At 50.2% G+C, this 14,192-nt stretch overlaps 1 protein-coding gene across 1 annotated transcript in view; it reads right to left on the bottom strand.

Annotated features, from left to right (window-relative positions):
• Positions 1–302: 302 nt before the first annotated feature.
• Nova2 (NOVA alternative splicing regulator 2) overlaps positions 303–14,192 on the bottom strand; it is a 33,915-nt gene continuing 20,025 nt past the window's right edge. The window contains exons 3-4 of the mRNA XM_028778701.1: positions 9,605–9,771; positions 303–1,729 (exon numbers count right to left, since the gene is read on the bottom strand). Of these exons, the coding sequence (XP_028634534.1) occupies positions 647–1,729; positions 9,605–9,771 (1,250 nt within the window). The 3' untranslated portion in view covers positions 303–646. The remainder of the gene's footprint in view (positions 1,730–9,604; positions 9,772–14,192) is intronic.

The following is a 14,192-nucleotide window of genomic DNA, read 5'->3' as shown; positions in this document are numbered from 1 at the left end:
GGGGGATACAGGAGCTGAGGAAATGTGGGAACCCTGGGGGCTCGGGCGGGGGAGAGTTTCAAACCCCTCATTTCAGCTCTGACTCCTGGGTGGCTAACTCTACTCCTACTCTTGTCTCTTCCCCAGGTTCTGGAACTGCAGTCAGAGAGGCAGGATGTTGTGTTTGGGAGAGGCACCTCATTCCAGGTGACCTGAAGGCTCCCTCCCCTCCTCCCATATGTTAACAAAAAAATCTTATGAAGGAGGGGGGGTCCTTATCAAAAAAAGAAGAAAAAGTTAAAAAGAAAAAAAAAGGAGGGAAAGAAAGAGAAAATAACGCTTTGTTTTCTATTAAAATCAACAAAATGCAATATATACAGATATCACATAGACCTGGACCCCGGGAGAGGTGGGTCAGGTCCAGTCAAGCAGAGGGAGGGAGGGAGGAGGGGGTCAGTTCAAGGCTGGGGAGGGGGCTCAAAAGCCCCCTCCTCAGCCGTCACTCAATCCTGCCTATGACTACCAGAAGGGAGGGTGCAGCCAGGCCTACCCCAGCCCCATCCCAAGCCAAGCAGGAGTCACACCAAGCTCAAGTCTGGCGGGAGTTGGGAGAGGAGGAAAAGGAGGGAGGAGGAGCGGGAGGGGGTGGGGACGCACACCACAGGCCTCATCCCACTTTCTGCGGGTTTGAAGCCCTCACCCCCTGCTCGTAGGTGACCCGCTGGCTGATGAGGTATTGAGCGGCTTGCGTGGCCGCGGGGCTGCCCGTGATGGTGACCCGCCGGTTCCGCGTGCCGGGCAGGAACTCGCCCTTCTTGGAGATCTGGATGCGCGCGCCCGTCAGCTCCTGGTACTCCACCAGCGTCTTGCCCCCTTTGCCCAGGATGGCCCCCACCAGGTTCTCGGGCACCGCGATCTCCACCAGCTCCTTGGCGCTCTCGGCCGCCAGCTTCTCGGCCGTCAGGAAGCCGCCGGCAGCCCCGGCCGCAGCCGCGGCGGCCACCAGGGGCGCGCCCCCCGCTCCAGCCGCGCCCCCCGCGCCGGCACCGAGGTAGCCATTGGCGGCCGCGGCCAGAGCGAAGGAGCCCAGCGCTCCGGGGGGCGGTGGCGGTGGCGGTGCTGCCCCCGCTCCCGGCCCTGCCCCGGCGTCGCCCGCGTAGGACGCCAGGAGGTTGGCTGCGGCGGCGGCGGCGGGGTTGGCGCCTGCGGCTACGGCGGCCAGGACGCCGGAGGCGGCGGCCGAGTTGAGACCCAGGCTGAGCGAGTTGGTGTTGTAGCCGTAGCTGGCCAACGTGTTGAGCGCCGTGCTGATGGCCAGCAGGTCGGTGCCCGAGAAGGCGGGCAGCGCGGCGGGGAAGGCGCCCACGCCCGCCAGCCCCGCGGGGCCCAGCAGACCCGAGGCGGCAGCGGCAGAGGCGGCGGCCGCGGCGGGCAGCACATCAGCCGGGCTGGCGTAGGGCGAGCCGGTGGGGTTGGAGTTGGCCACGGGCCCCGCCACGTTGGCGTAGCTGATGTTGAGGCAGCTGCTGCTCTGCGGGTCTTCCTGTACCTTCTGCACGATGGCGCTCACGGCCTTGTGCACCTGCTCCGGCTCGCCGCTCACGGTCACGACGCGCTCCTGCAGGTTGATGCCCTCGGGCTTCTGCGACAGCTGCACCCACGCGCCGGACTGTTCCATCACTGCCTTCACGGTCGCTCCTCCCTTACCGATGATCAGTCCCGCCGTGCTGTTGGGGACGATGAGCTTGGCCTGCGTGGGGGGGAGAAAGAGACAGAGTCTGGGCGGGGGGGAGAACGGAGCGCGCAGCCGTCTCAAATCACTTCTGCGTTTTTGTTCTGTTTTGTTTTTCCTCCAGGGTCCGTCAGCAGGCCCACTGCGGTCCTCTGATGAACGCCATGACAGCCTTACTAATTCCTGAAAGAAAATCTGGAAATGCCTGGCAGGTCGTGGTGCTGCATGCTTGTAATCTCAGCACCCTACTAGGTGGAAGCAGAAGGATGGCAAATTTGAGGTCAGCCTGAGCTCTTTTTCTCTCCCTCCCCTCCCCCCTCTCGTGTAATATATATACATATATGTATATGTACATATATGTAGGTATGTATATGCATACATATACATAAGCAAGACCCTGTTATTGGGAAACAAACTAAGACAAAATACGTACTTTATCTCAAACAGTCCCTCAGGTGCCCTGGCCCATGTCTCTGGGACCTCAAATGTCTCCTCTTCTGTGGCAGGTAAACATTTATTAATGGCCTGCCTACTGGAAGTCCATCTTGTGTCTGTCCCAAACTTGTACCAGTCCTCCCAACTTCTGTCTGTGTGCACTCAGCTTCCCAGTCCCCTCCCCCTTTACAGTCCCCACCCCAACACTCCAAATATTACTTTACAAAATTCTTTGTCTTCCTCTTTCTTTCCCAGCCCAGGCTGGTTTGAGACTGAGGCTCGAGGATCATGAGTTCAAGACCAGCCTGCACAACGTAGTGAGTTCTGGGCTAGCCTGGCCTACACTGTAAGACTTCATTTTTTTTTTTTTAAAAAAAGCTCCAAACCAAAAAGACGTCTGGAGATCACTCTTGACTGTAGCTTTATTGCTTTGTGGAGTATAGATGTGAACTGTGACATCGTTACTTCTCCAGTACTGGGATATCAACTATGAACTATATTCATCTCTTCCATAGTTTACTTAACCTAAACTCTGTGTGTGTGTGTGTGTGTGTGTGTGTAGGTCAGAGAGCATAGCTGAGGTTGCCCCACTTACAGAGTCAATGCCTTGACCCACCAAACCCTCTCCCTGGCTCTGTCTCCTGTATTTTATTTATTTATTTATTTATTTATTTATTTATTTTGGTTTGGTTTTTTGAGACAGGGTTTCTCTGTGTAGCCCTGGCTGTCCTGGAACTCACTCTGTAGACCAGGCTAGCCTCGAACTCTCGAACTCAGAAATCCGCCTGCCTCTGCCTCCCAAGTGCTGGGATTAAAGGTGTGCGCCACCACTGCCCTGTCTCTCCTGTATTTTAAAAAGTTGCATAAAAGCAACAACATGTGGGGTGCATCCATATAATGGAACAGTGTTTGGGAATGAATACACACGGTGTACTGTCATAGCACATGCTGTAACCTGGATGGGTTTAGAAAACAACACTGAGTGAAGGAAGCCAGACATTAAAAAAGGACACACGGTTTCATTTGCATGAAATGTCCAGAGTATGCAAATCTAATGCGACAGGATGTTGATCAGTGAGCTGGAGAGATGGGTCAGTGGTTAGAGCACTTGTTGTTCTTTCAGAGAACTGAAGTTTGGTTCCCGTATCAGGGGGCTCACACGTATGTATAACTCCAGCTCCAGGGGATCCTACACCTCTGGCCCCCACAAACATCTGCATTCATGGGCACATAGGCACATACAGACCCACAGTCCTCTGTATAATCCAAAGTAATAGAAATAAGTCTTCATGAGAGACCTTATTTTATGGGCAAGAATGTTTTGTCTACATGTATGCATGTGTAGGACTCTGCCTCCAGAGGCAAGTCAAAGACAGCAGACCCCTGGGGGACTGGAGTTCGAGATAGTAGTTAGATGGCAGGTGGGTGCTAGGAACTGAACTCAGGTCCGCTACAACAGAGATGAGCTCTTAAGAGCTGAGCCAACTGTCTAGCCCCAAGGAGCTGAGTTTGAATACCCAGCACTTAAGTAAAAAGCCAGACAGACATGGCTGTGTGTGCTGTAATCCCAGCACTGAGGCCGAGTGACCGACCCCATGAGCTTGCAGGCCAGTCATCCTATCCACTGAGCTGCTGGCTTTGTGAGGCATCCTAAAGTCAGTGAAGCGTGGAGCAGTGGGGGAAGACAGCACTTTGTCTGCTATGGCCTTAGCATGCTTCTCACTTCACATCAAACAAAAAAGTAGGTTACTGGATGCCAGAGATAGGAGACAGGGCTTGGGGTGACGCTAACAGGAATAATAGAGTTCCACCCCTGGAACCCACATGGTGGAAGGAGAGATCCAACGCCAGTACAAACACACGTACTCTTCCCCCTAATAAATGAATGCATTTAGAAAAAAAAATGTTTTGAAGGATTTCTTTTGGAAGCCAGGCATGATGACGGATGACTGTAATGCTAGCATTCAGGGACTTGACTGGTTGGCTCATGAGTTCAAAGGTAGCCTGGGCTACATAGTGAAACCTCATCTCAAAACAAAATACAATGAAACAAAGCTAAATGAGCACAAAAATTTAAAAAAAAAAAAAGAAAGAAAAATAACCTAGACCGTTGGGAGCTCTCTCAGAGACTGAGCCACCAACCGAAAGCATATACAGGCTGAACGGAGGCCCTAGCACATATGTAGCAGACATGTAGTTCAGTCTCCATTGGGTCCCACACTGTAGCCTGCCTGTGGAATCCACTCCCCAGTAGGGCTGCTTTGTCTGGCCTCGGTGGAGAGGAGGTACCTAATCCTGCAGAGACAGGGTCAGGGGATACCTGAGGGGTGGACCCTCTCAGAGGAGAAGGGGATGGAGGTTGTGGGGGAGAGACTCTGAGGGGGAAGCCCAGAGGGGAGGCTGCATTTGGGATGGGAATAAGTAAATAAATAATAAATAATTTCAGTTGGGCATGATGACACACAACGTTTATAATTGCAGGACTTGGGAGGCAGAGGGAAGTAGATCTGCAAGAGTTTAAGGCCAGCCTTGTCTATAATAGTAATACTTTGTGTTTCTAAAAAAAAAAAAAATTAGCCGGGCGGTGGTGGCGCATGCCTTTAGTCCCAGCACTTGGGAGGCAGAGGCAGGCAGATTTCTGAGTTTGAGGCCAGCCTGGTCTACAGAGTGAATTCCAGGACAGCCTGGGCTATACAGAGAAACCCTGTCTCCAAAAACAAAAACAAAAAGAAAAAGAAAAAGAAAAAAAGAAAAAATCTGGGAGGTGAGAAAGTTTGAGATTAACTATGGTGGATGTATGTATTCTCTATGTATATGCTAAAGCCTTTGTGCTGCACATGTCGCATGTGCAGTGGACCTTGGGAGTGGGCCTTCAAGCCAGAGCTGCTCACATGCTAAGCAGATGGTCTCCCACTGAGTGACACCCCTAGCCTTCCTCTTCACTTTTTTGAGATAGAGTCTCCCTAACTTGCACAGCCTGCTCTCAAACAAACAATGTAGACAATGCTGAGACTTAGAACCTTCCTGCCTCAGCCTCCCGAGTAACAGGGGTTACAGGTGTGGCCCAGCAGCCCTGGCTAACTACATATGTGAGTAAGTTGTTAGTATGCAAACCATATTTCTATGTGTTCTGGTTAATTTTTTTTTTTTTGTCATCTTAACATCGGCTGGAGTCATGGTTTCTGTTTTAATTCTCCTGTCGAATTCATGCCTTGGCTTCCTCTGACGATGGACTGTATGCCAAGTAAACCTTTTCTTCCCTAAATTGTTTTTGGTCAGTGTTTTATCCCAGAAAGAAGAATCCTGAGCAAAGCACAATGGAACTGATAAATCGTTTAAAAACATCTTTGAACTTTTATAAGATTTTTCATTTCCTATGGGTCACAGTGAGGGCAGTGATCAGAGGACTGTGGGAAGGAGTCAGCTCTGTCCTTCCAACACCCTCCTGGGGATCCAACTCAGGTGGTCAGACTTAGCAGCAACAATGTTGACTGGCTGAGCCATTTCCCTGACCCGAACGTGTTAAATCTTACATATATTATACAACTACCCATGCCTCTACATTTCAAGAGACTACAAAAGATGAATTTGAACATTTTCACTATAAAGAAAAGGAAACCAGGCATTGTATCCCATACCTGTAATCCCAGCAATCAGGGAGCTGAGGCAGGAGGCTAACAGTTTCTGGCCAGCCTGGGGTATGTAGTAAGTTACAGGCTAATATGAGATACAGAGTGAGACTCTACCTCAAGACAAAAACAGAAACAAGAACAACAGCAGCAGCACACACACACTCACACACACACACACACACACACACACACACACATACACTCCCCAAGAAAAATCCCGTGAAGATGGCAGCTGCCATTAGGATAGGCCCTGAGTTGTACCACTATAGAATCGGAGACCTGTAGTGTTTAAAAGAGTCAAAGTTGGGCCGATGAGATGCATCCACAGGAATGAAGAAGCCTGAAAACCCAAGCCCAAGTTAAATTGTCCCCTGACCTCCACCTGTGGCCATGGCATATGCAAGCATACACACAAGTAAATAAATGTGAAAAAAAAGATATTTAAAAAGGAGGGGAGCCAGATCTCAAAATCATAATCTACGCTCACAGAAGAATCGGTTTTATTTTTTATTTCAGAGTCAGGGGTCTTACTACTTGAGATCCTCCTGCCTCAGCCTTCCAGGTGATGGGATTACAGGTGTGTACCTGATTGATGTACCTAGAATCTTGGAGTCAAAGAGCACAGCCCTGGAGGCAGTGGAGAGGCCAGAGGAACTCAGTTATCTACCTTGGGGATTTACAAGCTCATGGAAAATCCCAAAACAGAACTATCAAGGACAGACAGCCGGGTGGGCAGTGGCAGCCAGCACTTGCCAAGGATTTTCTAAAAAGATTTTGCATGGCAGCTAGCACAGTGGCTCATGTCTGTAACCTAGCACTTTCAAAGCTAAGACAGGAGGATTGCCCTGGGTTTGAGGCCACCTTGAACTACATGGAGGATTCCAGGTGAGCCTGGGCAACAGAGAGAGACCTTGTGTCAAATAAAATAGAATAAAGTAAAAATAATACACTAAGAATGGGATCCACCTTGGAAAGCCAACAGCTTCCAGAGGATTATGGCTTCTTTTGAGATGTCTCCAAGATGTGGAAATGGAGAAGAATTAGATGGAGCTGACCATGGGCTGTCCTGTCCCCATTAAAATATCTGGCCCTTCATAATAATGCTTTTTATTCCCTGCCTGAATCTTGAAAACATTTGGATGTATAGATCCTGGTTGGATGTTGATGCTGTACCTTAACAAAAAAGAAACTGAGGCGCGTCCAAAGAAGCATGTTCATAGCAAGTGGACACAGCAAGTCCAATGAAGAAAAGTGGGTGGCAGTCCTGATTAAGACAAGTCCTGTGATAGCCAATGAGGAGGCTCAGCGGGTTAAGGCACTTGCTGCTCTCTGACTACTTGAATACGTCCTTGAAACCCACGTGGTGGAGGGAGAGAATCAACTCCCCCCAGTGGTCCTCTAAGCCCCCCATACCCCACAATGGAAGACAACGTTGGCGCGTGTCTGAGACTGTGGATCAATGGGTTGATTTTGTGCTTAGCATGCACAAAGCTCTGGGCTAGATTTCCAGCACCTCATAGACAGGATATGGGGTTGCAGATCTGTAATCTCAGTACTCAGGAGGTGGGTAGTGGTAGCACTGGCTACCATGAATCCGAGGCCAACCTTAATTTCCAAAAAGTTCTGTAGGTCTGAAGAAAGGATAAAATAAAATAAAATAAAATAAAATAAAATAAAATGTTTATGAAATGACTTAGTTAAAGTACCAAGGACAGAGGTTGAATCCCTAGCACCTTGGTAAAAGCCAGGCAGGTGTGGGAGCTGTGTATAACCACGGCACTGAGGAGGCAGAGACTGGGCATCCTCAGGGCAAGCTGGCTAGCTAGACTGGTCAATTCAGCAACAGACCCCACCTCCACAAGTAACGTGGAGAAAGACTGAGGAAGACACTGACATTAGCCTTGAACCACCCACATATGCATATGCACATGTGTTGTGCACTTATACACATGGAAACCCTCATTCATATACACGAGCATACACACACACACATGCACACACGCACATGCTAAAGAGAAAAAGGGAAAGAAAACCACGTATGGTAGCCGATGCCCAGCATACAGAAGCCTAAGGCAGGTGGATCACTGCGACTTCAAGGCCAGTTTTGGCTATCGTATGAACTCTGTCTCAAAACCAAAATCTAGAACAGCTGACACTGTGTTTTTGAGGGGAAGAGAAGATGTATGTATGGACTTGCTATGTAGTCCAGGATAGCCTGAAATGTTCTCCGTCCTCCTGCCTCCACCATCCCGTGCTGGATTACAATATACCGCTATGCCCAGTGTATTTTGTTAGAACTGTCTATGCATTAAGCATCCGCGCTAAATACTTTTTGCAAACACTACTGAACTAACCACGAATCTATACCATAATAAATCTCATTTTACAAGTGAGAAAAACCAGGCAAGGAGCAATCACAATCTTGTCACCTGCTCAAGGCCAAAAGAAAGGAAGAACAGAGGAGTCAACTCAAATGAGACTCCACAGCCAGAGCCTTCAGCCTCACTCACTCATTTTTTTGAAGCCTTGGAATAAGATAAAGAATAGATCCTGGTTTTGAAACTGTCCTGTGTGGGTGTAAGTCCTAAATGGTACTGACCCGATTTCCCACACAATGTCCACATTCTGTGAACCCTCACTCCCTTGTGGTCACACCAAAGCGGAGGGAAGGAGGCAAGTACAGTCTCTCTAACCTGCGTGGAATCCACGCCTGCTGGGTGTGAAGGCATTTTTGGTGCGCTCCGGTTGGGAGCTACGAGCGCAACCTCTTCAGCACCAAGGACAGCAACCTGCGCACCAAGCCTCAAGGCTGCAACTTATTTTTGGTGAGGGGAAGTTACTAGGAACGCGTTCCTCCAGGGCTCTCCACCCATCGTGTCCCCAAGAGTTTGGGATAATTCAGGTTTATGGTCTCCTCGATGCTACGGCTGAAGGATATCAGCTTCTTATTACCAAAACCTTTGCTTTCTAGTCTGGCTTTAAGGAGCTCTCTCAGGCGCCCTGCTAGCCGGCGCACAACTTTTCTCCTTTGTGTCCCAAGCTCATATATTTGGGAGTGAATAGGGAACCGGAAGAGCTTGTAACCATCCCTGCGTTCCTTTCTCCCAGCAGCGAATGGATCGGGACCTCAAAAACAAAACAAAACGCAACACAACAAAACAAAACACCAAACCAAATCAAATCAAAGCAAAGCAAAGCAAACAAAAAATCCAAGACCGCCAAATCCAGGGACTTTGCCTAAGAGCCCACCTGTCCCAGGCGCAACATTGTCATGGCAACCGGAGAGGCTCGGAAAGCCATTGGTCCACTCTATGCCACGCCCCCTTACACCACTGCTTCCTGGTAACTAAGGCAACCGAGAGGCAGCCTTCTCTTCTCCATCCTTTTAAGACAGAGTTGGGTAGGATGGGGACCGGCCCCTCTTTCTCTAAGAAAAAAACCTTATCTCTATTCCCATAATGGGTATTAGGGAGGAGGGAGATAAAAAGGCTGCTTCTAAAATTCTGGAGGGGTTGGGCTGTCACTGAAGTCACTTCCGGTGAACACAGGAAGTAGGAGGCAGGTTGCTCTGCGAGACAAGGGTGGAAAGGAAAGGAGGTAGGGCATCTCCGGAAGGATGGATGAATGGGAGGGGCCACTGTGGTCTCCAGTTCCTCTAAATCCAGCCCCACTACCAGCAGTGTGGAGCCCTTTCTAGACTATTAGAGCTGATTTCCGAATATCAACCACTTGCAGACATTTGCAGACAGAATCACATCTCTAACAGAACCCACTGTGCAGGCACCTCGCCAGCTTTACAGAAACCCACTGTCAGTTCCCAGCTGACCTGCTTGGCTCTGTCGGGGTTCATCGTGGTTTGGGGTTGAAGGATGTTGACCACCTCAGGCTTGGTCATCGCTTGAGGGATTTCTCGGACCTTTTCTGCAATAAAGCTGTGGACAGCATTCAAGGCCTCTGCCGTGCCCTGTACTAGGCATACCCGTTCTGTAGTTCCTGTTAAGGAAGGGACAGAGGGCACACGTCAGACAGCAACGGAGACATTCCTGACAGACTGGCTCCATTTCATGGAATGGAAAGGCCAAGGTCTGGGCCAGCTGATGTGGGCGACTGGTCCATGCTGGGTAGCTAGCTCAGAGAATGAATGGAATCCCTGTTTTATAATCTGTACTTTATCTCCCTCCCCTAAAAAAAACCCCGGGGGAATGGAAGAATGATGCTTAAGTGCCCACAGCAGCCCTGGGCACAGGAGGTAGGGCTCAGCTGCCTCTTCCCAGTTCTTATGGGCTCCCCCTGGTTGCTGTGGTAACCATTCACTCGCTGCTCACCCCCCCCCCCTTCCAGAAGCAGAGAGCTTAGGCCCGAAACGGTTGCCACAGTAACTGGAACCCCCTTATCGGTCTGGCTGGCCGGGTCCTCAGCCCACCCCCAGGGGGATGAGGGATGAGGCTCGGTTGCTATGGCAACCACTGAAAGCCTACAGCGCCTGGCCTCTGGGCTTTTGGAGAGGATGGGGGAAAGGTGGGGGGATGGGGGAGGCAGAAGAGAGGCCAGAGTGCAAGCCTAGACCCACCAGATGGAGGGCTGGGTGTGGGGGAGGGCAGGGGTGTGGCTAGGGGAAGAGCAGGCTAGGTCAAAGGCAACTCCTAAAAAATAGGGACCAAGAGACTAGAAATAGAGGGTGGGGTTGCCGGCTGCCCTTTCTGGAGATCTTCCAGGTATTGGAGGCAGGTCTGACCTGGCATTCTCTGTATGCGTGTATCAGGGAAGGGGATAAGAGTAGCTGGGTGATTTTGAAATATATGCACCCATATATAAAATATATGGGTGACATCTCGATCTCTGTGTACCTGTGAGGCTGCCTGGGGGAAGCTGTGAGAGTATCTCTGTGTACTTGGGCAGGGCTGGAAAGATGACCATTCTGGGTGTGTGTCTCAGAGAAAGTCCTGAAGAGATTGCAATAGAAACACACTGTGTCCTGGATTATAGTTTAGCACCTGCCTAGATTCCCCCAGTGAGGGTAAGTCTAGGGGTGTGGCTCAGTGGTAGAGCCCCTGCCTAGAATCCCCCAGTGAGGGGCTGGGGGCGTGGCTCAGTGGTAGAGCCCCTGCCTAGAATCCCCCAGTGAGGGGCTGGGGGCGTGGCTCAGTGGTAGAGCCCCTGCCTAGAACCCCCCAGTGAGGGGCTGGGGGCGTGGCTCAGTGGTAGAGCCCCTGCCTAGAATCCCCCAGTGAGGGGCTGGGGGCGTGGCTCAGTGGTAGAGCTCCTGCCTAGAATCCCCCAGTGAGGGGCTGGGGGCGTGGCTCAGTGGTAGACTCCTATCACCAACACTGGCTCAGAATCTCCCAATAGGGGTTATGGGTGTAACTCAGTTAGGTACTTGCCTAGTTGGTGTATGTTCCTGGATTCAATCCCCAGCAACACACATACCAAAATGGATAATATAACGACTGGAGTGACAAGGTTTGGAGTGGGGAGACATTAGTAGCATGCAAGCAAAAGAGGCTGTGCAGTGACTGAACCCTGTCTACTGGCAGTGTGGATTTTGTATCCGTGGGAGCAAGACAAAAGAACAGTGCACACCTCTAGGTGTTTCCAGGCTGCCTGGGTGATCAGCATGTGGTGTGAAAATATTAGCGTGTATAAACACACACACATACACACACACACACACACACACACACACACACAGGACTCAGTCGCCAGCCTTTTACTGGCTGTGTGAGGAGGACACAGACAAACGTAAATGTGTTTGAGGCTGTTCGGGTGCCGCGTGTCCCGGTGCATGCGCACATTTCCAAGTGTGTACTCTGTAGAGACAAAGAACCCGCACCCACAAGTGCGTCTGACCTGTGTATGAATATGGGAGTCTTGGTGTGCCTGGGCCTCTTTTAATGTGATGTGTGACCGTCTCTGTCCCCAGGAGGGACTCAGCTTGTACAGTCAGCTCCCTGGGTCTGTAAAAGGTTTTGAGTGTGTGCCAGGTCCTTTGCCTGTGCGTCTGGGACACTTAGTGCCAAGTGTCATTGTCTGTGGAGTACTTCAGAGCAGTGTGCCGGGTGCACAACCCTGACCTGTCCCTTGCTATCTCTCAGCCTGGCCCTTCAACGCTGTCATGGGTCTGGGGTGTCCCTGTCTGTTGGCCAACCGTGATGCTGTCAGCCCCTGCCCTTGCCCCTGGTAACATGGTGCTCACTTTTATGCCCCCACTCCACCCAAGAACAATAGCTTGGTCTGGGCCAAGAGTGAGTCAGCTGTGGGCTGCCGCTGTCTGGGTGTAAATAGGAAAGGGTGTGGGCCGCACTGGGAATGAGGGTGGGGATGGGGGTGGGGGAGAAGAGAAACCTTGGGGATAGCATGGGAGAAGTGGCCAGGGTCGCCATCTCTGTAGGGCTTCCTTCTAACTCGGGAAGTCTGTGTGTACCACCCCCGTGTAGGTCTTTCCCTAGAGTCCATGGGAGCTTGATAAGGGGACCCTGTTAAATCCTGAAGTGTCCTGTAATAACAGCCGGGGGTTACATAATGCTTAATGCCAGGTACTGTTCTGAGGACTTGGTTTCAGTTTGTTCGCTGTTCACCGACACAGGAGGTAGGCCATGGCTCAGTTGCCTTGATGTCCTGCTAAGGACACGGAGAACTCTTGTCTTGTCCCAGATCACCCATGGTACAGGTACAAAATCATCAGACACTGTGCCCGTGTGTGTGTGTGTGTGTGTGTGTGTGTGTGTGTGTGTGTGTGATTCAGGGGACAACCTCACCTGTTGGTCTTTGCCTTTCACTTTAATTGAGGTAAGATGTCTTCTTCCCCACTACATAGTAGGACAAACTAAGTCTCCCACAAACATATGGAGATTCTCCTCTGTCTGCTTCCCATGTCGTCATGGAAGCGTTAGGATTTCATACCCTACCGCACCTGGCTTGCCATGGGTTCTAGGATTTGAACTCAGGTACCCATATTTACAAGTTTCTGTCGTTTTTGTGTTTTGTTTTTGCTTTGAGGCAATGTCTTGTTAGGTAGCCCAGATTGGCCTTGAACCTGCTATCCTCCTGCCTCACCTTACCAAATATTGAGATGACACATATATGCCACCATACCTAGTGTAGGTTCTGTGCTCTAAATCTCAATCGATTCAGTATTAAATTTGAGATTGAGTTATTAGCCCTACACATGTGTGGGTGTATGTGTGCACGTGTGTACATGTGCACACGTGAGTGAACAATATGGGGGACACGCACAGCAAAACCTTTGCTTTTACATTTTATTTGTTTAAAAAATCTTTGTGTTTGGTTTAGATTTTTGTTTGTGTGTCTGTGTGCGTGTGTATGTGTGTACTAGAAGAGAGTGCCACGTGCCCTGGAACTGTAGTTACAGGTGGGTGTCTGTGAGTTATCCGATGTGGGTTCTCAGACTTGAACTCAAGTCCTCTGAAAAAGCAGTCAGCGCTCTTAACTGGTGAGCCATCTCTCCAGCCCTGAAGCTTTGCTTTTTGAGATTCCTTTATTTTCATTTTATGTGTGTGAGTGTTTGCCTGGATGTACGTATATTCCTGCAGTGCCCACGGAGGCCAGAAGAGGCTGTTGGATCCCATAGGACTGGAGTTTGTTGATGATTGAGAGCCACCATGTTTGGTGCTGGGAACTGGACCTGGTTCTTTTGGGAAAACAGCCAGTGCTCTTGGTCCCTCAGCTGCCTCTCCAGTGTTGAGGCTTTGCTTTAACGTTAAGAAAGAATACGAATGAAGTCATTAAGAGGACACCTGAGATTCTGCACTTTGGTGCAGCTATGTTGTAAATCAGTAACAATCATGAAGACCACCACAAGCACGCCTGTGCTTTGCGAGTGGGAGTCATGCCCAGAGCTTTTTACACATGCCCCAGCGCTGTGGTGTGTTAGCTTTATGAGGGAAGTGGTGTGGTCAGGAGTCTTTGAGGCTTTAGGTCAGTACTTACTGCCTTTCAGTTCTTCACTTAAATCATAAAAGATCTGAAAGGACGGAATCTGAACTTTTGGGCTTCATTACCAAAATAAGGCACTTTTCTGTGTGTTCTGTCACCTTCTCTTTGGGGTTAAAGGCCGGGTAGGTTTAGCTTTGTGAAACAGACAAGCTTATGAAGTGCATGTATATAAACCTTAGCCCAACAGTGGTTCTTTGGTTTTTGTTTTTGGGGACTGAGCCCTTGAATATGCTGGGCAAGTGCCTTTACCACTGAGCCTCGGCCTGGCCCCTCACTGGGGGATTCTAGGCAGGGGCTCTACCACTGAGCCACAGCCCCCAACCCTTCACTGGGGGATTCTAGGCAGGGGCTCTACCACTGAGCCAAACCTACAGTCCCTCACAGGGGGATCCTAGGCTAGGCAAATAGGCAAATAATTCTTTGGCTCTAAGCCATGCCCCAGATATCTATCTCTCTCTCTC

Source organism: Grammomys surdaster, unplaced genomic scaffold (genome assembly GCF_004785775.1).
Source record: "Grammomys surdaster isolate TR1022 unplaced genomic scaffold, NIH_TR_1.0 339, whole genome shotgun sequence".
Taxonomy (NCBI): domain Eukaryota; kingdom Metazoa; phylum Chordata; class Mammalia; order Rodentia; family Muridae; genus Grammomys; species Grammomys surdaster.
The sequence above is the reverse complement of the archived record's forward strand: the minus strand, read 5'-3'. Positions and strand labels throughout refer to the sequence as shown.